The following is a 26398-nucleotide window of genomic DNA, read 5'->3' on the forward strand; positions in this document are numbered from 1 at the left end:
ATATTATAAAGTACACATGCGTGTATGTATGTAAGTATAAAAAAAATAATAATAGTAATAATAATAATAATAATAACTATATTAATAAAATAAACTAAAAACTTAAAATGAAAGATTATGGATTAAATTGAAAATAATTGAAGTTTCAGGGGCAAATCTGAAATAAACAAAACACCAATGGATCGAATGGAACATGCAGTTAACAGTGGAGGACCGAAAGTCAAATTAATCCCTCCGTCCAAAACTCCACGCAGCAATGGATTAAAATAAAACAAATTCGACATTTCATGGCAAAATTTGAAAACAAACCGCAATGATTTTGAACTGATGGGATAAAATGAAGGATTAAAACGCAAATAACCCATCAGTGTTTAAAACCCTTTTCATCTCCAATTAAAAGCCTACTCTGCAGCAGCAATAGACGCAAAGTTGCTTCATCTTCCTTTTTTTCTTTTTTGTTTTAAAACAACAGAGGGAAGAAAGAGGGATCTGCTAGGCCTTCTTTAAAGCCCTAACTACCGCCACGCCACTGCCGTTCAAGCTTCACCGCCGACTCCGATTCAGGTAAGTTTCGCCCTTTCCTTTTTGCCTTTTCTTTTGCACCAAAAACAGAGAAGCAAAGAAAAAAAAATAAAATAAATAAAACACAAAGAAAATTACCTTCAAAAATTGTTTTTGATTCTTTGTTTGTATTTCAGTATTTTTCCAATACAAGATTTTTCTCTTTTTAGTACCCAATCCCCCTGGTGTAGTGAGATTTTCGGTTTTTATAACCGAATTATTTTTCCTTTTTTACATTATTTTCTTTGTTGTTGCGCCTGCTTCTTGGCTTTGCAGGTGACCGTGGCCGACAGTGGTGGGGTGTCAGACGGTATGGGCGTCGTGGAGGCTGGCGCGGAGCAGAGGCGTGCGAGGGGTTGGGCAGAGGCTGGAGCGGCGCGCCCTAGGCATGCTGCGTTTGGATTTTGGGCTTCCGAGTTTCGGGCCCCGGGCAGATTTTGGGCTTTACAGCTGCCCCTCTTTGCTCGTTGTCGTGTAACGAAAACAGAGCAAAGACCAAGAAAGACCAAATTTGCCCGGGCTTGCCGAGCTTTGGCTTTTTTTGGTGTTTTTCTTCTTCAAGTAGCCTCGTTCTGTTCTGCTGTGTCTCGTTGCTTCAATCTACTTCACTGCGCTCCAGAGAAACAATGACTTAAATCTATTTTGCTGCAACTCCATGGAGATGAGATTTGTTGTTTTCTTCGTCTGCTCCACTACTGCTTAGGGATATAAGACTGAATGTGATCTGCTCCATTACTGCTTAGGGAGATACGATTTGTGCTCTTCACTCTATTCCACTGTTGAATGCAGGGAGGTAGAGTTATCGGCTTCAATGTACTCCACTGTAGTCAGGGAGGTAAAATCCGCCATCGTCGATCTGCTTCGCTGCCAAATACAGGAAGGCAAGATTTGCAATCCTCAATCTATTCCACTGTCAAATACAGGGATAAGATCTGCTTTCTTCGATCTACTTCACCACCAGTATGGGAAGACAAGATCTGTATCTTGGATCCACTTCCTATCAATATAGGAAGATAGGACCTGCTATCTTCGATCTACTTCTTGCCCCGGGAGATAGAACTATCAGCTTCAATGTACTCTACTGTAATCAGGGAGGTAAAATCCGCCGTCTTCAACCTGCTTTGCTGCCAAATACAGGAAGGCAAGATCTGCAATATTCAATCTATTCCACTGCCAAATACAGGGAGATAGAGTTATCGGCTTCAATGTACTCCACTGTGGTCAGGGAGGTAAAATCTGCCATCTTTGATCTGCTTCGCTGCCAAATACAGGAAGGCAAGATCTGCAATCTTCAATCTATTCCACTGCCGAATACAGGGAGATAGAGTTATCGGCTTCAATGTACTCCACTGTGGTCAGGGAGGTAAAATCTGCCATCTTTGATCTGCTTCGCTGCCAAATACAGGAAGGCAAGATCTGCAATCTTCAATCTATTCCACTGCCAAATACAGGGAGATAGAGTTATCGGCTTCAATGTACTCCACTGTGGTCAGGGAGGTAAAATCTGCCATCTTTGATCTGCTTCGCTGCCAAATACAGGAAGGCAAGATCTGCAATCTTCAATCTATTCCACTGCCGAATACAGGGAGATAGAGTTATCGGCTTCAATGTACTCCACTGTGGTCAGGGAGGTAAAATCTGCCATCTTTGATCTGCTTCGCTGCCAAATACAGGAAGGCAAGATCTGCAATCTTCAATCTATTCCACTGCCGAATACAGGGAGATAGAGTTATCGGCTTCAATGTACTCCACTGTGGTCAGGGAGGTAAAATCTGCCATCTTTGATCTGCTTCGCTGCCAAATACAGGAAGGCAAGATCTGCAATCTTCAATCTATTCCATTGCCGAATACAGGGAGATAGAGTTATCGGCTTCAATGTACTCCACTGTGGTCAGGGAGGTAAAATCTGCCATCTTTGATCTGCTTCGCTGCCAAATACAGGAAGGCAAGATCTGCAATCTTCAATCTATTCCACTGCCAAATACAGGGAGATAGAGTTATTGGCTTCAATGTACTCCACTGTAGTTAGGGAGGTAAAATCTGCCATCTTTGATCTTCAATCTATTCTACTGCCAAATACAGGGAGATAGAGTTATCGACTTCAATGTACTCCACTGTAGTCAGGGAGGTAAAATCTTCCATCTTCGATCTTCAATCTATTCCACTGCCAAATACAGGGAGATAGAGTTATCGGCTTCAATGTACTCCACTGTAGTCACATGGAGGTAAAATCTGCCATCTTTGATCTGCTTCACTACCAAATACAGGAAGGCAAGATCTGCAATCTTCAATCTGCTCTGCTACAAACGAGAGAGGCAAGGTTTGTCTTTGATTTTTACTGATCTGTTCTCTAGGGAACATGACCTGTATAATGAACCTAATTATGCCTAATGATTAGGATGGCATGATCAGAATGGATCAAATGTTCCTAACTAGATGTGCGTGAATGACATTTGAATGAATGCAGAATGTCATGAAAATGATTCCTTAATGCTTAGGTTATCATCGCTTAAAAGCTTATTAAGGCTTTATCACTAACGTGTCGCAACGCCTTCTTGACCAGCCGGCATTTCCAAAGAAACACGTAATCTGATTGCCCCCCACTGTGAACATCGTAGTTCAATCCATTGTGACATAAAATTTGTACTATCAATCTCCTACTGTAACCCAAGGGTAGAAAGATATGGCTTTTTTCAATCTTCTCCTATCGCCATTCAAGGGTATAAGATTTAAATCCTCCTGGTTCCTTATATCATTCCCAAGGTGTCGTACCAAAGACTCATGCGCAAACGAGGGTTCTCCTTCCCGAGGTAACCTCTTCTTATTGCCTGAAGATCATCACTTTCTTGTTTATTCAAGCTTTGTCACCAACATGGCGTCTTGTCAATCAACGCATTTGACAACAAAAATCCAAAGAGAAAGTCTAAATTTAGACTATTCCTTCCCAAATTTCCAACCTTTAAATTTGGAGTGTTCTAAACAATTGTCCTGCTTCAGGCTCTTATATTATTTAGAAACTTTTCAGAGTAATATGCAAAACTTCTTTCGTGAAAGTTTTATTAGTCCATTAATCATTATTCCAATGCAACATGCTTGCAAAAGATCATAACGATAGATAAAATAGAATTGATTTGAGAGCATAGCTCAAAATGAATAAACTATCAAGGATAGCAAGAATAAAAGGGGAATTAATTGGGAACACGTATCCTGAAAAAGAATGAAGTATTCCAAGAAAAAAAATAGTATGAGGACAAGATGCCCCAGATATCGTAGCTTGAACTTCTCTGTACCAACTCTTTGAAAGACCATTCTGTGTTTGACATGTGTTTAGGAGATCTACAAGACTTTGTCGATTCCCCAAGATGCTACCTACCATTTCCTGTTGAATCAGGTATAGCAAGATCATTACATGCCCCGATTTGATCAAAATTTGAGCTGCTCTGATCGCCTCATGCCCCAATTTGATCCAAAATTTGAGTCGCCCTTTTTTGGGTTTTCAACTCAAGCCCCTTTGGTCTCAATGCGCCCTTTGCGGGTTTTCACCTTGGCCTCTCCTTTTCCACTCATTTTTCTTTTCTTCTTTTTCATTAATTTTCTTTTTTTTAAGTGAAGTATTTGTTCCTTGAATCAAAATTCTCAAGATTAGGCAAGTTCTTGCCATCTATCTTGGTCAATACCGACACTCTCCCAGATAAAGCCTTCTACATAAGGTCCTTCTGGCTTGGCATCCACTTTCTTCTGAAGTCCCCTTTGTATGGGAAGGATCTTCTTTAATATCGGGTCCCCCTTGTGGAATTCTCTGGAGCAAACCTTGTTTTGGTAAACTCATACCATTTGCTTTTGGTACATTTGACCATGATAGATATTTTGAACATTCCTCTCCAACCAGGATTGGATCCAAAAACTCAAAGAGAAGGAAATCTCGACCTCAATAGGTGAAACCGCGATAAGCCCAAAAAGAGGGCGTTGCCCTGAGAGAGTTTTTTTTTTGGCGATATGGTGTTAATCTTGAACAGACTGCAAACTTCTTATATTTTGCTCTTGTTCAAATTTAGTGCATTGTCAAATATGATTTTTTTCGACTTTTCGTGATTTTTCAAAAAATTTGCTGTCGACTTCGTGACATTGGCATATGAAGCAGCTTCTTCCCGTGAAGATAAACTGATGACCACCAGACCTTTTTTGGCGAGATCGACCTAACAACCTTCATGCCCCACATGGACTCCATTGATTTTTCGTAAGGTGGAATCTGTTTTCACCTTGTTCTACCCTCCTCAATTAGTACGGAGATAGGCCACAATCTATGTCATTTTCGAAGTCATGATAATCCTCTAAACACATGTCTCGCTCAAAAGGAGATTCTGAGTCTGTAGCAGTGTCATTCATGTCGTTGATATTCAGGGACCTGTTGTTGGTGCAAAAGAATATACAAAGAATGTATGAATTTAAGAATAATTATCTGTACAGTATAATTATGAATGAATGAATGATTTGGAAGAAAGAATGAAAGATTAAGAATAATTATTCATAAAGAATGAAAGAATATTAGCTCAAAAATGATCGCAAAGATGCATTTCATTAAAATAACGACGTTCAGACATGAGCCTATTTCACAAAAAGAGTTCATATTGCTTCAGGCTAAAAGCAACAAGTTTATTCTGAATATTACTCTAAGTAGGTTCTAAATACTACAGAGACTTCTTTTACAGTCTGATTTATTTAGAACACTTCCAAGTTTATAAGGGTCGATATCTAACAAAGTCCCTTCTTCAATTGTGTCTTCATGCATGTCATTGATGTGAACACTTCCCAACATCTCTTCATACATCATATTCACCTTATTGTCAATCATGATCGGGTAGCAGATTTTCTGCAGTAGATGAGTCACCCAACTTGACAGTACCCATGTTGATGAGTTTTTCAACTAGTTTTTTGAAGGTGATGCAATTCTCTATTGAGTGCCCCGTAATTCCTGCATGGTAGTCACATTGTGTGTTCGCATCATACCACTTTGGATATGGAGGTTGTGGGGGTTTTGAATAGGAAGGGGAAACAACATGTGCATTGAATAAATTTTGGTATAGCTCTTCATATGACATCGGAATTGGCGTGAACTGGAGCTTCTCAGTACCTGGTTTCACTCTAGGTTCTTGTCTCAATGAGCCTTGTTGGTTAGCGACCATTTTTCTTGGCTGATTCACCGTAATTGGTTTTGAATAACCCTTGCTATATGTACGCGTGTTGTTCACCTCATTGTCTTTGTTCTTTGGGGTTGATCTCTTGATGCCTTCTTCCGCATCTATCTTCCCACTTTTTATTGCATTTTCAATCATTTCACCAGACATCACTACATCTGAGAAGCTCATGGTAGCACTTCCTAACATGTGGTTAATGAGCGGTGCTTTCAGAGTGTTGATGAAAAGCATCGTGGTTTCTTTCTCTAAAAGAGGTGGCTGGACCTGTGTCGCGACCTCTCTCCATCTTTGGGCATATTGCCTAAAGCTCTCACTTTGCTTCTTTTCCATGTTCTGCAATGTGATTCTATCGGGTGTCATATCTGTCACATGGTTGTACTGCTTTATGAAAGCCTGTGCTAAGTCCTTCCATGAATGGATGTTGACGCGGCTTAACTGGTTGTACCACTTAGCTGCAGACCCGATCAGACTGTCCTGGAAGCAGTGGATCAACAGTTGATCATTGTTGATGTATCCTATCATTCTTCGACAGAACATAGTTACATGAGCTTCAGGACAACTAGTCCCGTTGTACTTTTCAAACTCCGGCATTTTGAATTTGGGAGGGAGTACTAGATCAGGTACCAAACTCAAGTCCTTGGCGTCGACTCCACAATGGTAGTCGGTGTTCTCCATGGCTCTAAATTTCTCCTCTAGCCATCTACATCGGTCCTCAAGTTGTTTTGACAAGTCCGTTTTCGCTTTCTCCATCTCTGCCATGTTATCGAGATCAAGAAACACGGGGTTGGTAGGATTATCACCGGGATTAGAACCCGAGCCTATTGGAAAGTTCATCGATGCCGGGGCACCGACCTGGTATTGGGATCTAATGGTAACAGGTGCCCTCTGCGGGTACACCTCTGGTTGCGCTTGGATGTTAGTTGGGGTGAAACCTGAAGGATAGGCAGGGTCATCGTGATCATCCCCAGCATCAACTAAAGGGCCTTTTCCTTTGTCATTCCTTCCAGTCAATAACTGCTTTAATTGGTTCATCACAGTGTTCTGGGATTCTAACATGTCTTGCTGGATTTTTTCCAGTCGTTCGTGCATCTGATCTTGCATCTCTCGTTGCAACTGTTCCAATCTTTCCAACCTTTGATCCATTGCTTTAGTTTGGCGACGAGTACCGTAGTGATATTTGATTAGATTTTTGGTGGTTTCCAGGGTAACTGAAATAATTTTACCTAGTTAGGGTCACTTCGTGAAAGTCTAATGCATATGATGCAATGTAATGCAAATGCATGAAATGAATGCCAAAAGAAACGTTGATTCTTGGTTCAATTCTATTAGAACAACTGGAATAGAAAACAAATCTATTTACATAAAGCAGATATATATACGGCTTTGCCGTCATAGGCGGGGACATTCGATCCTCTTCTTCATTCGAGCGTTAAGATAAATGTCCCGAACTCTTCAAAAGGGACATCCCTTCTATCTCTTTTTTCTTCATCTGGGCCGCGACTCGTTACTCACTCATCCTTGTGATGCTCGTTGGCTTCTCTTTAAAAAGTTTAGCGGTTCTCGAATAATCTTTGTCATCTTGAGTCTTCAGGCAACGAGGCAAAGTCGTATAGTCCTCTACTGAACTATCATCCTTCTTTTTTTATATCTTCTCGGACCGTATTAGGACAACCGTATCGTCATCCACTTTATCAAGAAACCCATTTTCTTATGACAAGCTCTCTATTTAGCAATTGAACGTGAATCAACACATCTTTTTATGATGAAAATGCAATGCAATCATGACAAAAAGAAAACATGTTAGTACAAAGCAAAAGCAAGCAAGAATAAATAGAACACCTATTTGGGTGAATACTAGGGGTTCGAAGTGGTTCTACCTAGGGTGAGCTCCTAAGGTTCACTACATGAGGTTTGGTTCTAAAGTAAGGGTACCTGAACCAGCAGATTCCTCGATCCTCACCTATTGTAGGCTCATGCGGACCGAGTTCGGTTCAGGGGGATACATTTCTCTATAGCCATGCGGAGATGAAAATCTCACGAAGACATAGGTACGGATGTATCCCGGAAGCGATTCACTATCCCATGCGGAGGTGAAAACCTCACGAAGGCGTAGTTTCTCACTCCCACTTAAAAGGTGTGACCAACGGTCATGCAATGCAATGTGCAAAGGTATAAAATAAAATACAGAACATGATAAAAAAATATAACTCAAAACAAAAGAGATGCAATGAGAGGATCGTAAATTTAAATCGAATTTTCCACTTTCAACAAAAAGACAAGAAATAATCAACACGTGGCTTGACTCTCTTATATTCCCCAGCGGAGTCACCAAGCTGTTGACACCATTTTTTGGATGAAACGGGGTCGACTTGGATTTTGAAAAAAAGAATGAAAACGGGAGTCGCCACTAATCCTTTTTTTGATGAGGTGTGATCGGGTCACCTCAAAAAGTGGTTGTTTTTAATAAATGATTTAATTTTATTAAAGCAACGATTTTGGTCTACGAAATTCAGAAAAATGAGTTCGGGAGTCGGTTACGCACGAGGAAGGATTAGCACCCTCGATACGCCCAAAATTGGTACCTAGTTAATTAGTTAGTGTCTTAATGTCGAAAATTGAGAATTTTGAAAATTTTTTTTAAAAAATACGATCCTTATATTAAAACATAAAAAAAATTCAGGAAAAGGGACATATTTCACGTTATCTGAGAAAAAAGAATCATATCCAGTAAGTTAGGACACAATGTCTCGAATTCCCGATATCGTTTAAAACTCGAATTTGAAAAGATTCATGTAATAAAGTTTAAAAGAATATTCAATTGTTTAAATCAAATAAAGAAATCGCAACCCAATACGTTAGGGCACAATTTCTCAAAATATTAAACATTGAATATTGCATTTATTTCGAAAAATCCTTGTCTCGAGAAAGCAACGTGTCACATCCAATGCGTTAGGACACAACATATTAAATTCTTGATAACGAGCTTTTTATCATTTTTTTTAAAGAATAATCTCGATTATTTAAATTCAACGAAGAAAGTCGGAACCCAATGCATTAGGGCTCGATTCTCTCGAAGATCTAAATATCGAATATTACTTTTATTTTGAAATTTCATTTTTGGCCAATCCGATTGAAAAGATACGATGTGACAACAATGATGATAATGTAAGTAAAATAACACGAGCAAAACATAAGATAAATAAATAATAAAACGAAGAAAACAATCAAAAAGGCACAATAACAAATAATAAACAGATAAAACTAAAACATGAATAACAAGCATATAAACAAATAAATAAATGAACAAAATGATCCAAAAAAAATTATGAAAAGATAAAAGACATATATATATATGTACAAAATTATGAAAATATAAAAAAACATGTGTGTACACATGAATTATAAACCATAGAAATATCATAAGAAAATATAAATTTTTAAAATATAAGAGTATGTATAAATACATATATGCATATTTATGAAAAATAAAAGAGATACATGTAAGTACGTATATACATAAAAAATTTAAAATGCAAATATAAATATATTCATGTATATAAAAATAATAATAAAAGGCGTATATATATGCGTGTAAATATTAAGTATGTACATATGAATGTATATAATATATATAAACTATATATATAAAAAAATATGGTAATGAAATATATACGCACTATATATATATTTAAAACATTTAGAAATAAAAATATACACATATATTATAAAGTACACATGCGTGTATGTATGTAAGTATAAAAAAAAATAATAGTAATAATAATAATAATAACTATATTAATAAAATAAACTAAAAACTTAAAATGAAAGATTATGGATTAAATTGAAAATATTTGAAGTTTCAGGGGCAAATCTGAAATAAACAAAACACCAATGGATCGAATGGAACATGCAGTTAACAGTGGAGGACCGAAAGTCAAATTAATCCCTCCGTCCAAAACTCCACGCAGCAATGGATTAAAATAAAACAAATTCGACATTTCATGGCAAAATTTGAAAACAAACCGCAATGATTTTGAACTGATGGGATAAAATGAAGGATTAAAACGCAAATAACCCATCAGTGTTTAAAACCCTTTTCATCTCCAATTAAAAGCCTACTCTGCAGCAGCAATAGACGCAAAGTTGCTTCATCTTCCTTTTTTTCTTTTTTGTTTTAAAACAACAGAGGGAAGAAAGAGGGATCTGCTAGGCCTTCTTTAAAGCCCTAACTACCGCCACGCCACCGCCGTTCAAGCTTCGCCGCCGACTCCGATTCAGGTAAGTTTCGCCCTTTCCTTTTTGCCTTTTCTTTTGCACCAAAAATAGAGAAGTAAAGAAAAAAAATAAAATAAATAAAACACAAAGAAAATTACCTTCAAAATTGTTTTTGATTCTTTGTTTGTATTTCAGTATTTTTCCAATACAAGATTTTTCTCTTTTTAGTACCCAATCCCCCTGGTGTAGTGAGATTTTCGGTTTTTATAACCGAATTATTTTTCCTTTTTTACATTATTTTCTTTGTTGTTGCGCCTGCTTCTTGGCTTTGCAGGTGACCGTGGCCGACAGTGGTGGGGTGTCAGACGGTATGGGCATCGTGGAGGCTGGCGCGGAGCAGAGGCGTGCGAGGGGTTGGGCAGAGGCTGGAGCGGCGCGCCCTAGGCATGCTGCGTTTGGATTTTGGGCTTCCAAGTTTCGGGCCCCGGGCAGATTTTGGGCTTTACAAAATGCATGTAATATTTTCATTTTGAAAATTCATGTAATCCAAGTTAAGGGGAGCATTTGATTGATCGAGTTAAAAAAATTCAAGTTGATGAGTCATATTTTATCATTTTAATTCGATTTAAAATTTTTTTCGAATCAAGTCAAGTAAAATAAAATTTAAGTCAAATCAAATTGAGTGAAATTGTTCGGGTTAAATTAAAAAATGAAACATGTCAAATTAAAATCTTATTACAATATAACTAATTCCATATTAGAGCACATAAATTTGAAACCATATATATTAGAAAACATTTTAAAAGCAAAATAATAAAAAAATTTGATTAACTTTAATAATTAATTAACTTATTTAGGTTCCAAAATTAATTTTTTAATTTTTTTAAAAAAATTTTAACTTTTTTTATATATCCTTTAGAATTTTTTTTAAAAAATTTAAATTTTAAATTTTTTCTAAATATTTTAAATTTTAAAAATTATTTTTTCGATTTACCCACAATTTACGTGAGGGACTAACTTTAACAGAATATATCATTTCTTGCTACGGTGTTTGAAAATGGGCTGTCGATACCGCTGTACAAACATTAGATGCTGGATATCTTACGCATAGACTTGTGTAGTAGTTCAACACATTGTTGTACATAGGACAAATTGTGGCACCACCTGAGGGATTTCTATGAGTCCTCAAAAGAGGATGCTTCCGGAAAGAATTTTTATTCAAACATTAATTGGTCATGTATTAGTGGACGATATATATATATATATATATAGGTCCGTGGTGCATTGTCATTCGAAATCAAGGTATTAGGCTTGGGCTTGTCGATTGATTCAAAGCCTTTCGATATATATTCTTTAGAATTTTTTTTAAAATATAAATTTTAGAATTTTTATAAACATTTTGAATTTTAAAAATTATTTTGATTTTTTTTGTAATTTTTGTTGAGAGATAAAACAATTTACTCATTTTCAAAATTGACAAGGACCAAAGGGGTATTTACACTAATATGTTATTCGAATTATAAAATTCAACTCGATTTGAACTCGAGACTCAAATTATTTATTCAAATTGACTTGAATAAATCGATTTGATTAACTCAAAATCTAAATTTATTTTTAATTTTTTTAAATCGAATCGAATTTTACTCGTATTATATTTCCTAATTTATGGAGTATCATTCAGTTCTCTCAAACAAAAAATAATTTTTTATTTTAACAAATTTCTGCATCCGGATTGAATTTGAAAAGCTTGACCAATAATTTGGTTTTTCTCTCTAAACGATTGAATAGATTGTACATGTGCCACTCTCATCGATGCATGTGAAACAATTCAATTCTATACCCCCAAAAAATAGTATACTTTTTTTATTTGATTTAGCCTTGTATTTGTAATAATCATAGACAAAAGTATGGAATCCATCGATATTTTTATGATATACATAAATAATAATATTCTTAATGATAAAATCAATAATTAATTTTTAATTAGATAAAAATTATATCTCTATAACTTTCTTCATAAAACCAATTAGGGGAAATTATGGAGCGTGAGATCAACCTCCATTAAGAGCACGTACGTAAATTTACCTTCTTTGTGCTTATTGAATCGAATAGTCTTAAACTCTGACCAAAACTCTCCACATAATCGGTATATAAGCAATAGCATGGCAGCCAGGGGAGGGCTGAAAAACAACAAAAGAACACATATACAAACAGGGTCGAATTACAATTGAGAAAAACGCAATGGCTCAAAAGATGATGATGATGGCGGTCCTTGTGATATTAGGGACGATGATGGCAACGTTCACGGTTGCGCAAGAGACTTGTGCGCAGAGCCTGGTGCCTTGTGCTCCTTACCTTAACAACGCCACTGCACAACCGCAGGATGATTGCTGTAATCCTATCAGACAAGCCGTGGATACTCAACTTACTTGCCTTTGCAACCTCTTTAACGACCCTACTTTGCTTTCATCTTTTAACGTCTCCGTCTCTGAAGCTCTTAGGATCGCTCGTGAGTGTGGTGTCACTACAGGTCTCAACGCCTGCAACAATGGTTAGTGTTTCTAGCCATCACCTCTGTTTTTGTTTGGATGAAAAAAAATGGTTGATAACTTTGTTTTTTATTTCATCATCAATCTTAAAGTAATTGGAATAGACTAGTTAGATCAAAAATCGATTGGTATATCAATTTAAACGATATTTGAGTGAACCGCTCGAAACCAGTAGAAAGCCAAAAGCTGAAACAAAAAACTGGCAATTGAACCAAGTTGCAGGACTAGTTGGTGAGTTTAAACAAAGGGATTGAACCAATATTTAAGTAAACTATTCAAAACCGGTAAAAAAAAAGTGATTGAACCAAGTTATTTATTTATAAAATTTTAATTGCTTTTGATTATTGTTGTACTATCTAATCAAACTAGCTAAATCAAGAATTTATAGTTTGACTGATTTAATTATTGGTTTGATCAAAATATGTAATTTTTTTTAATATTATTTATATTGGTTTTATTATTCATATTCAATTGTTGAAATACTAATTATTTAAATTTTGGATTACGTTTTGTTACACAGCTACTTCTCCCACGTCTGCTCCACCCCCGCCAGGTAACAAACCATATTTTTAATTTCTTTTTCGATTAAGCTTTTCTATTCTTTTTCTTAGGATGCAAAAATAATATAAAATGACTTGATTCTTCGAATTTAAATTTGAACAAATCCGGATGATGACAAGAATAAACAAATTAAAGTTCGAAATTGATTTAAATTTGAAATAATTTAGAACTTTTATAACCCAAAATTAATCAAACCTTAATTGGTGAAACCTAAAACCAACCCAATCGGGTTGTCTAATTTATAAATGAAAATTTGAAAAAAAGGTCAAATATTAGTATTAGCATGAACTACCTTTGCCTAGTTCTTCATCCTTAATTTCTTTTTTTCCATTTTGGCTTCTAAATTTTTACAGGTGAAAGTGGAGGTGCTGATAGGATAGTATTGACCGGAATCACCACTTTGTTCTTATTGTTAGCATCTATAGCGTTGTACTAAGATGACATTTGGGACCTTGGTGAGCTGATGAGGATTTTATACCGGCGTAAATAATACAGAGATCATTCATATTTAGGCATTTCGAGTTTGATTTATCTTGAGATTTTGATTGTTTGATACTCTCTTATGTATTTGTATACTTATTTGATTATTATTGTTAGCACAGTAAATTTTATTGTTGTTGTATGTCATTGTCAGCATCATTTTGGGTGTCCAAAATTGAATTACTTATTCCTTTGTAGTTAAGTTTCAACTTTGGCGTACCTGATAGCTTGATATTATATTATTATTATTTATATATTCTTCATTTGTTCACTTATTTGTTTATTGGTGAAACTTGATTCACAGTACATAGGTGAGGGTAAATTTTCAGAATTAGAATTGAATTATAATTATTTATGAGATTAAAATATATTAAAAATTTAAAAGTTTTTAAAAATTAAAGTATAAATATATTATTTTTGACTCTTTGATGCTGCTTGTGCATATAAGCATCAATTAAGGGATTGCTCACCTAACATTCTTTTTGACTTTTGGTTAAAGTTAGTGACCTCTATAGTTACTCTTAAACACTTTATTTATTTATTTACAATATAAAGATTTTAATAATAATATCATCAACATTTGAATACTCTTTTAAGAAGAGGGAATATCTCACCATTTTCGATGAACCCATCTACAATTATAACATCACCGGCCACCGTCCCTTCACTGACAACCACAACCATCACAGGATTCCAGGAGGAAAATAAACCAAAAATTATGCTTCAGATTGCCAAAACTATCAAGCTATGTATAAAAAAGAAGCATTCTAAAAGCCATAGGGGATACAGTCGAAAATATTGTGACGATTGACTATAATACAAATATTACATCTAGCGACAAATTTGCAGGAATGACTATTAGCCATTGATTTAAATGTTCCATTGGTATCTAAAATTTGTATTGATAACTCCATCCAAAGAGTTTGAGTACGGATCACTTTTGAGTAGATGATCTGAAGGAAATATGTTGGATGCTACAAGGTGCTAGACCAGAAGGGGACCAAGTGGTGAAGAAGAAGACAATAGAGTCCAATGTGAATGCGCTAGTTGCCACCGAAAATTATGGTAAAGGGATGGTGGTAGAAAGAAAAACAAGGAGAAATACTAAGGATACTAGCTGTAAAGAAAGAAGGGAAAAAGGGGAATCTATCATATCAAGTTTTGATTTACTTGCTGATTTAACTGAGGAGGCTGGTGATACTGCTATTAATGGAAACCGGGATGGGAGAGTGGTTTTCTTTGGTAAATAAACTAAAAAGTGTTTTAGACTATGGTCTCTAGCTTTAGCCAAAAGTAAAAAAATGCCATGTTAGTTAGGGTGAGCAAAATCCAATTCGATTTGAAAATTTTGATAAAATTTTCAAATTTTGAATTAAATAGTTCGAGTTATTTGAGTTAATCAAGTTATTTGGGTCAACTCGAATAAAAAAATAAGTTTTCGGTTTAACTCGAATGTGAATTACACAATTCAAGTTATCCGAAAATCCAAATAAGAAAAGGCAAAACTACGTCATTTTGATAAATGTTTACCTTTTTAAAGTTAAAAGTCAAAACCATTAAGTTAAAAGGTAAAACTATGTTGTTTTGATAAATGTTTACTAATTAAGTTAAAAGGCAAAACCCTTATATTGTTTATGTTCTTAAATAATTTTATACTTCGTTTTCTAGTTAAATAATTGGTTCATGTAAGCCCAACATTGAGTACAAATAATAGGATTCGTTAACTCGACTCGACTTGACTCGAAACTTTTTGACTTGATTCGATCCGATTAAAAAAAATCAAATTGAGTTTGGTTATTAAAATAAGATTCGTCAACTCGACTAACTCGAAATTTTTTGACTCGATCCGACTCGACTCGATCGAATGCTCACCCCTAATATTAACAATCCGTTAGTGGATTAATGGAATCACGAAAACTTTCAAAAACCCGATTGTAGGGAATTAACCCATATATATATGTAACAAACAAGTAAATATAATAAAATTGAGAAGATCAAACATGCAAATTTTACGTGGAAAAACTCAAAAGATGATAAAAAAAAACCATAAGCAAAATGAGATTTCACTCTAATAAAGGAAAGTACAAAATATGGAGAAATTAAAGGAAAACCTGAAGCCTTGAAAATCATTTATACCTTTGAGTAATTTTCATGCTATTTTATGACGACTCCCTTCCTCCCTTTTTTATTTTATCATTTATACCTTTTTAAAGTGCCAAGAAACTTAAAAATCACAACTTTTAGTTGTTAGCGCACATGGTTCTCAAAATCCACACACCTTGGACACACAACTGTGTGGTTCACATGGCTGTGTGAAACTCTGTTGCCCATGTGCAGCTTCCAGACTGCTCCAATGTTTTGATTTTCACTCGTTTTTCGCTCCTATTGCTCCCAAGTGCTCTATTAAACTTCAAAACATGAATTTAAAGGATTCGAAGTATATAATTCACAATTAATACCACATAATCACCCAAAGATGCATTAAGAATGTGACTAAAATATGTTATTTTTGACACTTATAAAATATTTTTTACAGGTTATGCAATCGTAATAAAATATTACATTTATATATCGATTCTTTTAGAAAAATATCAAATTGAGAAATTATTTGGAAAAGGCATTAAAAGTATGTTGAGGCAAGTTGTGGAGAAGTATTCTAAGTGTTATTTAGTAGTGGCCACTAAAATTCATCCTTACAATAGTGCAACAAAACTTTCCATATTTGTGTTGGAAGTTTATTAAATCAAAATCTTTGGGATATTAATTATGTTGATATTTAGGAGATACTGAAGCCCAACAACGAAAACTAATCCATTGCTTTATGACGATTAGATTGGATCAGATCAATCGATGGCAACCTTAGATCATGGAGAATCGTGCCAAATCAAATTGAAGTTTACCTTGAAGATTGAATGTCCATCAGATCACGATTTATTTGACTTTGTTATTATATAGCTTTTATTAATTTATTTTGTAGCTATTGATTTTAAGGGGTTGCATTTGTATTCAATCACTTGAATGTTAGCAACCCTAGAAACTTATATATAACGAGGATTGTTTAGGTATGTATGAGAGCATCTTGAGAGAACTTTATTTGTTCATTAAGGAAATTTTTGTGTGTGTGCAATTGAAGTGTAAACTTTTAGTGTTTAATGTCTTAATTCTCAAAGGGAGAATTTAGATGTAAGTGTTTTAGTTTTTAGGTATAAAGGTGAGATCTGTATACTTAGGAAGTGATAGAGTGTGATTCACATATTGTATTTTGAATCGAAGATAGTTGAATTCCTCACTGAGATAGGCTTCGTAGATGTAAGGGAACTGAATTGCATAAATAAACTATTGTATTCTTTACTATTTTGTTTACAAAGATTTTGTAGTGTCAAGCTGTAATGGTCATTGCAATTAGACATTTCCATTCAATTTAGGTAGTCCAAACAATTAACCACATTAGGTCCCAACAATGTATACTTTTTATTTCTTTGAAGGAAAAGGGATAATTCTATTAAAAGGATGACAAAAGCAATAAACAAAAAAAAAGTAAGGGGTCGACAAATTAATCCCAAGTTAATAGACTTACCCATTAGATCACGTCCTAAGTCCCTTAACTTTATTGGTGCTAGTAAGTTGATGCATATATGCAAATTTACTTTAGAAGGCAATTATGTTGTTAGGTGTGCAAAGTTGATGCATATATGCAACATCCGCATTAAAGGGTACGTAAGAACTTTAACCCCTCTAAAGGATGATCAATTAGTATTTTAATTCTTTTTGTGAAAATTTATAAAATTATAATTTAATATTATAATAAAAAATAAAATTTAACCTCTTAAAATAATATAATTCAATTTTAATCTTTAATATAAAACTTTAGATTCACTTTTATATTGTGAATTAAGTTTCGCCGATAAGAATAAAGTTGAACAAACAATATATATAATAATATATCAAGTTACCAGATTTAGGTATGCCAAAATTGAAACGAAAGTACAAAGAAATATGTAGTTTTAACTTTGGACACCCAAACTGATGTTCACAGTGACAAAAACAATAATAAGACTAATTGAATAAATAACGTATATGCTAACGACATTGACCAAACAAGCATACAAATAAATATATAGAGAGAATCAGACAATAAAAATCTCAAGATAATCCAAACTTAAAATGTCTAGATCTAAATGGTCTCTTTATTATTTGTTCTAAGATGAAATTCCACTTTAGCTCATGTAGGAAATACGTTACCATAGTACACAATTATAGATGCTAAACATAAGAACAAAGTGATGATTCCTGACAAAGCAATCTTGTCAGCGCCTCCGCTTTCACCTCCTGTAAATTTTAAGATGAAAAATGGGGAAGAAAATTGCGATGAATTAACACTAGGGCAAAGACGATTTATACTAATACTAATATATGATCGAATTATTGATTTTTATCATCAATCAAGTTGAATTAAATTCATCAAATTGAATAAATTGAGTTCGGTTTTCAATTCATGCTAAATGAAAATACAAAAAGAATAAAAATACTTATTGAGAAAAAGTTAAAAGATATGCTTTGATACCTGGTGAGGGGTGGAGCAGATGTGGAAGAAGTAGCTGTGCAACAAAACATAATCCAAAATATAAATAATTACTCTTTGATAAAAATTATGAACAAAAAGCAACTATTTCTTACAATTAAAAAATCCAAAAAACAACAAACATTATGAAAGAAGAATTGAATAAATAAAAAAGAAGAAAAATAAAAAAAAGTCGTTTTTTTGTAATTTCATATATTTGGATATTTATTTTTATACTAAAAATTCAATTTTGTATTTTCTTATTTAAGTTATAATCATATGCTTTTAAAGTTAATATAATTATATATTTTATCGATAATAAATTATAATAAGATAAATGTTTGAAGTAAAATTTTTAAATTAAAAAAAGTTAAACCAACATTCAACTTGTTTTTAAATTTTTTTATTCCTTGAATCTAAATTAAACCTCTCAATTGGATGGATTGGATTGGTTTTCAGTTAGATTAATTAATGTCAAATTAATTCAGTTTTAAAATTTTTATATTATCTTGGGTATGAATTATTTTGGATTTAGGTTATTTAAGTTTCGAATCGTTCTTCATAAAAATTTTTTTGAATCATTTTAAGTTTGAGTTTTTATTCAGATTTAACACTCGAATTTACATTTTTTTTCAATATCATTTTGGATTTAGATAATTTTTAAGCTCAAGTTTTAATTTTTATGATCAATCAAATTAAATTGAATTTAAATTTGAATAAATCAAATCAAGTTTTTTAATTTATTTTCAATTTGTTGGAGAATATTTATTTTAATATTTTTATTATTTTTGATGTATTATATATTTTTTAAAAATTATATAAAAATTAATATAGGTCGACCGGGTCTAAGTTTGGGCAAAATTTTAGGCCCATTTTTTTAGCCTTGCCCAAACCTGAAATTTTGTTTGAGTCCGGCCCGACGCATGAACACCTCTAGTTACCCTCCGATTAATCTCATGAATAATTATGGAAATTAAGAATTTATCACAATCTTCTTTTGTTAAATATATAACTTTTTTTTTTCCTTTTTTTCCTTCAAAGAAAAAGAATAAAAAAGTTTAATCGAAAAAGAAATAAAGATATGGTTTGTTACCTTATGGTGTAGGAGCAGGAGAAGGAGCTGTAGTAAGAAGACATAATCAAAACATGAATAATTAGTCTCTCATCAACATTATGAATGATTCAACCATATCTTACTATTTAGAAGCTAAAAAAATAGCAGATTATTTTTGCTATTTCAATAAACAAGAAAACATGAGTTGATGGATTTTTGAAACTTAATAAAAAAAAATAAAAAAAAACTGTATGCTAAAAGATTAATAATTTTGATGAGAAACATCTGCTGAATTAAGATTTTTTTAAATAAAAAAATTGAAATATCGGTTGAATCCCTTTGTAGGAACCAATGTAGCAGCTGGTTAATGTATCAACCAATTTTTTTCATCCAAACAAGAAAATAAAGAGGTGATGGCCAGGAACACTGACCGCTGATGCAGTCGCTGATTATATCAACGACACCGCACTGACTGGCGATCCTAATAGCTCCAACGTAGGGGATGTCAAAAGAACTAAGCAAAGAAGGCAGGTTGAAGAGGCTGCAAAGGCAAATAAGTTCAGTAGCGACGGCTTGTTGGAGAGGGTTACAGCAATCGTCTGGCAGTGTGACATCGGTGTTGTTGAAGTAAGGAGCACAAGACATCAAGCTCTGCAAACAAGCCGGACTTGCAACCGTAACGGTCGCCATCGACGTCCCCAATATCACAAGGACCGCCATCATCAACATCTTTTGAGCCATTGCGTTTTTCTCAATTAATCTAATTCCGCTGTCTGTGTATGTGTTGTTTTTCTTCTCCCTGCCCTCCCCTGGCTACTATGCCATTGCTTATATACTGATTTTATGGAGCGTTTTGGTCAGAGTTGAAAACAAGTATTTGGTTAGTTCAATACCAACGTTATATATTTTTTTTCTCCAGGGTTTAATTAATAATAATTATTATTATTTTCAAATATTTAATTAATAATTAAATGATACTCCAGGGTTTACGATTACACTTGGATTGCGTGGTTTTTAAAATCAAAGTGTTACATGCATTTTTTTTCTTGGGAAAAAAAATTATGTATTCCAAAACGTGTTTAAAATACAAACATTGTGAAACTTGATTAGGAAGTGCCTTGCACAAAGAAACACCAATAAAGAAAGAAGAATGGGTAAAGAACTCGACACCAAAAAATCAATTAATCTGATTGAGTATTAAATCAGCGATTTTTTTATTGTTATAATAACAAAAAAAGTCAACACCAAAAAATTAATTAATCCAATTGAGTATTAATTCAGGCGACTTTTTTATTGTTATAATAACAAAAAAATATGACTTAGAGCGGTATTATATAAAAAAATCATGTAATTTTAATATTTTAAAATATCTTTTATTTTTTATATACTAATTTTCGATATAATATGCGTTGCATAAGAATATATATACATTTTTTATTTTGTAATTCTTATTAAAAATCATTAAATAAATAATATTCTAAAGATAGAAAAACATTCAAATCGTAATTAAATTATGTATACACACATACAATGTTAGGCCCTGAATCTAGATTGGATAATTAGTGCAATTGACCAGGAGTCATCGTTGGACTTTGGAGAAGGTGATAAAAGATTAAAAAAAATATGAATAGATTTAATGGTTGTTTTTGGAGGATGGAAGCTTCTTATATCTTGATATTTTTTGATCCTAAGTAAAATAATAAGTTGTATTATTTTTAAAAAAAATTATAAAATGTAATACAATAAAATATGAAAATCGGGACATCGTTTCTTTTTGTTTGCAATAAAGCGTCAATTAGAAAAATTAAAAAGTTGGAATATTCTTTTTCCATGTTAAAAGCGGGACAAAATTTTTTTTTGGATCCCTTCGAACCCTAGGCCTTGGACGACTAAACTCATAAACTACCCTACGGTCGGGCCTGACTTCTTAAATTATAACAAAATGATAATACTTTATTATGATAAGTGAAACAATTATTGTTATTATTAAACCATTTAAATGTATTAAAAAATATAAAATAAACTAAAGACAAATTAAAAAAATTTTAACTTCCTAAAAATAATGTAAAATAAAAGTATATATAGATTAATTAAAAAATATAACTTCTAGAAAATTTAAAATAAAATATAATTAAAAAAATACTAATAATATTACAGTATATTTAAATTTTCTATTTTAATCTTATGCTTCAATCTATCTTTCTCATCTCTATCTTCTATCTTGATTCTCTTGCTCAATCTATCATCTTCGTCATGATCTTCAATCAACATTAGATTTCTGATGTACTTAATTACTTCGTAGTTGCAAATTCCCTAAGCAATTAAAAAATTATAATAAATAATACGAACTTATTGTTATAAATTGCATATTTTTAGTAATTAAAAAAACATAAAGTAAAAATAATAACTTCATATTAAATAGGGAAAAGTGAATAAAAGTGAGTTTAAAATAAATTTAGTACAACAAACTGGATAAGTGTCATAAAAGAATATCATAATTTTACCTCATTACTGATTAAAATGATTTTTCATCTCTTTCCAATGGTAAATGTCATTTGATTATGACTTGAAATTTTCTATTTGAAAAACCATTACTTTAATGTTCCATTATTTTTAGACACTTCAAACTTACCAATGTTAATAATCTCCATGCATACCGAAGACGATACATCTAGATTTTGAGACACTAAGGTAGCGAAGGATAGCAAGCAAAGAAAATCCACCCTATTTTTATCATCAAGACCATGTCCTTTAAAAAGTAACGGTTGAATGATCCAACAAATTAGACAATTCGTGGATGAGGGGGACGTTTTAAAATTGACGGAAATTCACGTGCGTCACTCCCTGATGCTATGAATTCCATGGCAAAGCTTATTGGTGAGCAAGTGGGGGTGGGGGCTCTTACTGATACGGTCATTGTCAAAACCATTTTTTTGGTTTGAAGAAAAACGGGGATCGACTTTGAAAATGAGATATGGAGTCGCCACCAATCCTTTTTGTTTAGGTGTGATTGGATCACCTAATAAACCATTTATTCCATTTAAACCAATTTTGGCCTACATAAATTTGAGAAAACGGATTCGGGAGTCGGTTACGTATAAGGAAGGATTAGCACCCTCACTACGCCCAAAATTGGTACCAAATTAATTAAGTACTGTCCGTATGTCTAAGTTTTAAAGCTATTTTTGAAATATGGTTCCTTTTGAAGCATTTGAATGGCTCAATTTGGTTGTCAAAATTCTCTTGTTTTAGAGGAATACAGCATCACATCCAGCACGATAGGACACGATCTTTTGTACCCTCGAAAACACTATAAATTTTGACTTCCAAAAGTTTATATGTTGAAAATTACAAAAGGATGCCCAATTATTTAGTCCAACGAAAAACCGAATTAACCCAGCACAGTAGGGCATGATTCCTCGAATTTTTAAACATTCAGCATTGCCTTATTTTAGGATTTAGAAGACATGAGTGAAATATTTCTAAAGGAATATTCGATAATTTTGAACAAACGGGAGATTGCAACCCAGCACGATAGGGCACGATTCCCCGAATTCCCAAACATCGAACATTACTTTCATTTTAAAGAATTTTTAAAACATGAGTGAAATTCTAAAGGAATATTCGATTATTTTGAACAAACGGGAAATTGCAACCCAGCACAATAGGGCACGATTCCCCGAATTCCCAAACATCGAACATTGCCTTCGTTTTAAAGAATTTTTAAATGAATAATCATAAAACCAACTTGAAACGTATTAATTTGACTTGAAAAAAAATAGAATAATTAATTTTAAAGAGTTGGACATTATGAAACGACGTTCCGTAAGCCAAAAGGAAAACGATGATCATGGCATAATACACACATAAGATACAATGCTTGATGAATGAAGGTAATATGGCCTTATTTAATCAACTAACAAAATAAACAATTAAATATAACTAACCTAAAAATATAACCCAATTTGAATCATGTAGGGAGAATAATTGATAGAACAATACCAAAACGAAAATAATAATATAACAATACATCACAACAAAACAAAACAAAACAATAGACACAATAATATGCCACAATAATACAAAGCCTAATATAACATAATCAATACAAGATGTACAAAACAAAATGAAAATTAAAAGAACAATATGGTATAAAACGAGTTTAAAATAATGATAAATACATAATATATAATATATGAATTGATGAATTTAAAAAAAAACTAGAAATATATATGTAATCATTTAAATAAATGTTATAGAATGAATATTTTAAATCAAATAATATACAAGGGCTAAAAAAATATTTGTTAAAATATATAAAGGAAAATTTAAATAATGTATAGGATATAGAAGGATAACAAAAATACATAATAAAATATAATCTTAAAAAACACATATAATAGGTTTACAAAAACATACACATGCATAAATAAATTTAGAAATAATTATTTGTAAAAAGAACATGCACTTAATAATGCATTTAAAATTAAATTAAATTTATTATAAATTATATATAATAAACTTAAAAACATGCTTGTATATGCCAATATATATGTATATGTATAATAATAATTTAAGTAATATGTAAAACATGCATACAAAACGTATTAAAATAACAAAAAATGTATATTAAAGTGTATGAATAGATTCAAAAACATGTATGAAATAACATAACATTAATAATGTACATAGAATAAAGTTAATTTTATTATAAAGTATATATATAAATATAATGATGTAGGAAAACATTTATATAAGGAAAAATATGCAAAATGAGATGATAATATTACAAAAACGAATTTACAATAATAAAGAAACAATTACCAAGGTAGTTTAAAATGTACAAATAAGTAATCAAGAATAAAAAGCTATAAGATAGAAAGACTTAATTAGAATAAAATTAAAACAAAAGGGATAATTTGAAAATAAAATGATAACGATCAAAAGGGGCCAACAAGCAATAAGCGCGGACGTAGAGGGACCTAAACTGGAAATATACCAGCTCCCAAAGCGCAGTGTTAAAACGCGGGCCAAATTGCAAACACGCGCAAATTACAGGGCAAATTTAAAAGAACAAAGAAATCTGGACTAAGCCTAATCAAACACCAGCGCGAAAGGAAAGGACCAAACATGCAAATAACCCTTCATCGCAAAAACACGCCGGTCCTGAGGGTACTCGGGTCGAGTCCGATCGGGCATGGTCTATACGGCGCCGTTTTGGAGCCACTGAGACAGGCTCAAAGTCTCAGTGGCTCCAAAACGGCGCCGTTTTTGGTCCTTTATAAAGGCTAAAACAAAGCCAGAAAACTCATTCGGCCGAACCTTAGCCCTTTCTTTCTTCTTTTCCAAACCCTAAATCCTTTCTTCCATACACCGATCCACCATCACGAACAGCGGCCAGCATTTTCAAACTTCAAAGAGGTGGTTTTTAGCCTTGAGATTCCTCTTATGCTTTGATTTCAACGAAGTGAAAAGGAACCGATGGCCGACTTGCAAGGTAAGGTCTCGTTTTCCCTCTTTCTTTTGTTTTTAAATGCAAAAAATGAGAAAAAAAAATGAAGGAAGCAGATAGAGAAAAACGCAATAGATCCAGAGACTCAAAACAGAAATCACCTTTTGAATTGCTTTTGAATTTTTTTTTCTTTCAAATTGCTTCTTTCATTGTGCGTAAAAAATATACATAGACTATTACATTGCTTTTATAGCCGAAAACAGAGAAAAACGAAAAAGAAAATACGAATTTCTTGTTTTTTCCTCTTTGCTGTGCTGGTGTTTTTGCATTTGCTTGCAGGTACGGAGTTCGCTGGCATTGTACGGAGGTACGGAGAGGCTACGTGGCGAGGTGGTCGTGGCTGTGGGCGCATGGAGGCTGGGCTTGGCTGCGGCGCAAAGTCCTCGCTAGGGTTTCCAGCGACCAAAATTTTGGGTCATTTGGGCTTGAATTTTTGGGTCTAGGTTTTAGGTTTGGGCCGCATTCGTTGTTGGGCCATGGACCATTGTAATTTAGGTTGTAATTTTGGGCCCTGAACTGTTTAAAACTGGATTGTTATAATATTTTTATTGTAATAATTTTTCTTTTTGGGTTTTGTGTTGTACGGGCCCGGGCTAAATTGGCCCATTACAGTCATTACCAACGATGAGGGAGATAAAGCTTCATTGGGCCTTTGAAAGGTTAGTCCTCATACTTTTAATTATTATTTATGAATTTTATATTTTTTCTTAGAATTGTCAGGGTAGCGCGAGTTCGAAGTTTATTCGGGTTTTTCATGAATACAATCAAGAACATAAACCCGATTTGATCAACCTTTTGGAAACGAGGGTCAGTGGGGAAAAAGCTGATTTGATTATTGCGAAGCTTGGTTTTCATTACTCGCATCGAGTAGAGGCAGTGGGTTTTTTAGGTGGAATTTGGATTGGTTGGAAAGAATCTATTTGTGTGGAGGTTCTCAAAAATATATCCAACGGGGTGGTAATCAAAGAGGAATCTGAAAAAGATGAGAAAAAATGAGTCTAGTACTATGAGTGTCAAGGTCATTGTCATATCTAGCCCAAGTGTTCAAACACTTTGAAAAAGAAAAAAAGAAGACACTTTGTGTGACATGGAGTGATGAAGATTCATCTAGTAGTTCAAATTCAAAGGATGATCATCACACTAATTATGTTGCTTTTTCAGTTGGTCCTACTAAACTGGATGATGAAAACTTAGATGGAGACTTAGATATGCAATTAGATGAGGAGTTTTTGAAGACATACGAAGTTATGTTAGGAAAATGAGGGCAAGTATGTGACTTCAATGTTCAATTGCTTGAGGAAAATAATCAGTTGAAGGATGAAAATGCAAAGCTGGTTAAACAGGTGGAAGCAAAAGAATCACTCATTGCTGAGGAACTTGACAACTTTGTGAAGGTGAAGTAGGAACTTGTTAGTACAAAACTTACGCTTGAAAAGTTTAATAATAGAAGCAGCAAACTCAATGAGATCTTAGCAGCTAGGAAAAAAGAACCAATCATAGGAGGATTAGGCTTTGTTGATAAAGGGAAGGCTGTAATGAAAAGTCCAATAGTCTTTGTAAAACCATCTAGTTTGAAGGAAGAAAGTGAAAGACCTAAGCCAATGTTTTTCAAGCTATCCAAGAAGATTGTTCATTCCCGTAAGGCGATTTACCATTATTGTGGTACTCCTAGTCATAGAAGACCTTATTAGTTCAAGATATTGCATGATC

The 26398-nt window shown here is 33.3% G+C and overlaps 1 protein-coding gene and 2 long non-coding RNA genes across 3 annotated transcripts; 2 read left to right on the forward strand and 1 right to left on the reverse strand.

Moving 5' to 3' along the window:
• The first annotated feature begins 9627 nt into the window (after positions 1-9627).
• LOC107887959 (uncharacterized) lies at positions 9628-10566 on the forward strand. Its single transcript, XR_001681220.2, has 2 exons — positions 9628-10034; positions 10306-10566. It is a non-coding gene; the product is annotated as an uncharacterized lncRNA (long non-coding RNA).
• A 1545-nt stretch (positions 10567-12111) lies between these two features.
• Positions 12112-13832, forward strand: LOC107963640 (non-specific lipid transfer protein GPI-anchored 7). The gene is made up of 3 exons (XM_016900062.2): positions 12112-12522; positions 13041-13073; positions 13435-13832. Exons 1-3 carry the CDS (start codon positions 12213-12215, stop codon positions 13515-13517), a joined length of 426 nt encoding a protein of 141 aa, XP_016755551.1. The 5' UTR covers positions 12112-12212; the 3' UTR covers positions 13518-13832.
• Positions 13833-17730: 3898 nt separating this feature from the next.
• On the reverse strand, positions 17731-20071 carry LOC107963639 (uncharacterized). Its single transcript, XR_001701989.2, has 4 exons — positions 19608-20071; positions 19216-19242; positions 18126-18159; positions 17731-17890 (listed from the first exon to the last, which is right to left on the reverse strand). It is a non-coding gene; the product is annotated as an uncharacterized lncRNA (long non-coding RNA).
• Positions 20072-26398: the final 6327 nt, after the last annotated feature.

The sequence above is a fragment of the Gossypium hirsutum genome, chromosome A03 (assembly GCF_007990345.1).
Source record: "Gossypium hirsutum isolate 1008001.06 chromosome A03, Gossypium_hirsutum_v2.1, whole genome shotgun sequence".
NCBI classification, from domain to species: domain Eukaryota; kingdom Viridiplantae; phylum Streptophyta; class Magnoliopsida; order Malvales; family Malvaceae; genus Gossypium; species Gossypium hirsutum.

Excerpts from the sequence above, each read along its gene's own strand:
- LOC107963640 (XM_016900062.2), top strand. The coding sequence starts at position 12,213 with ATGGCTCAAAAGATGATGATGATGGCGGTCCTTGTGATATTAGGGACG. Across the intron at positions 12,523-13,040 it reads TCTCAACGCCTGCAACAATG|CTACTTCTCCCACGTCTGCT; the intron begins GTTAGTGTTTCT and ends TTTGTTACACAG. Across the intron at positions 13,074-13,434 it reads GTCTGCTCCACCCCCGCCAG|GTGAAAGTGGAGGTGCTGAT; the intron begins GTAACAAACCAT and ends AAATTTTTACAG.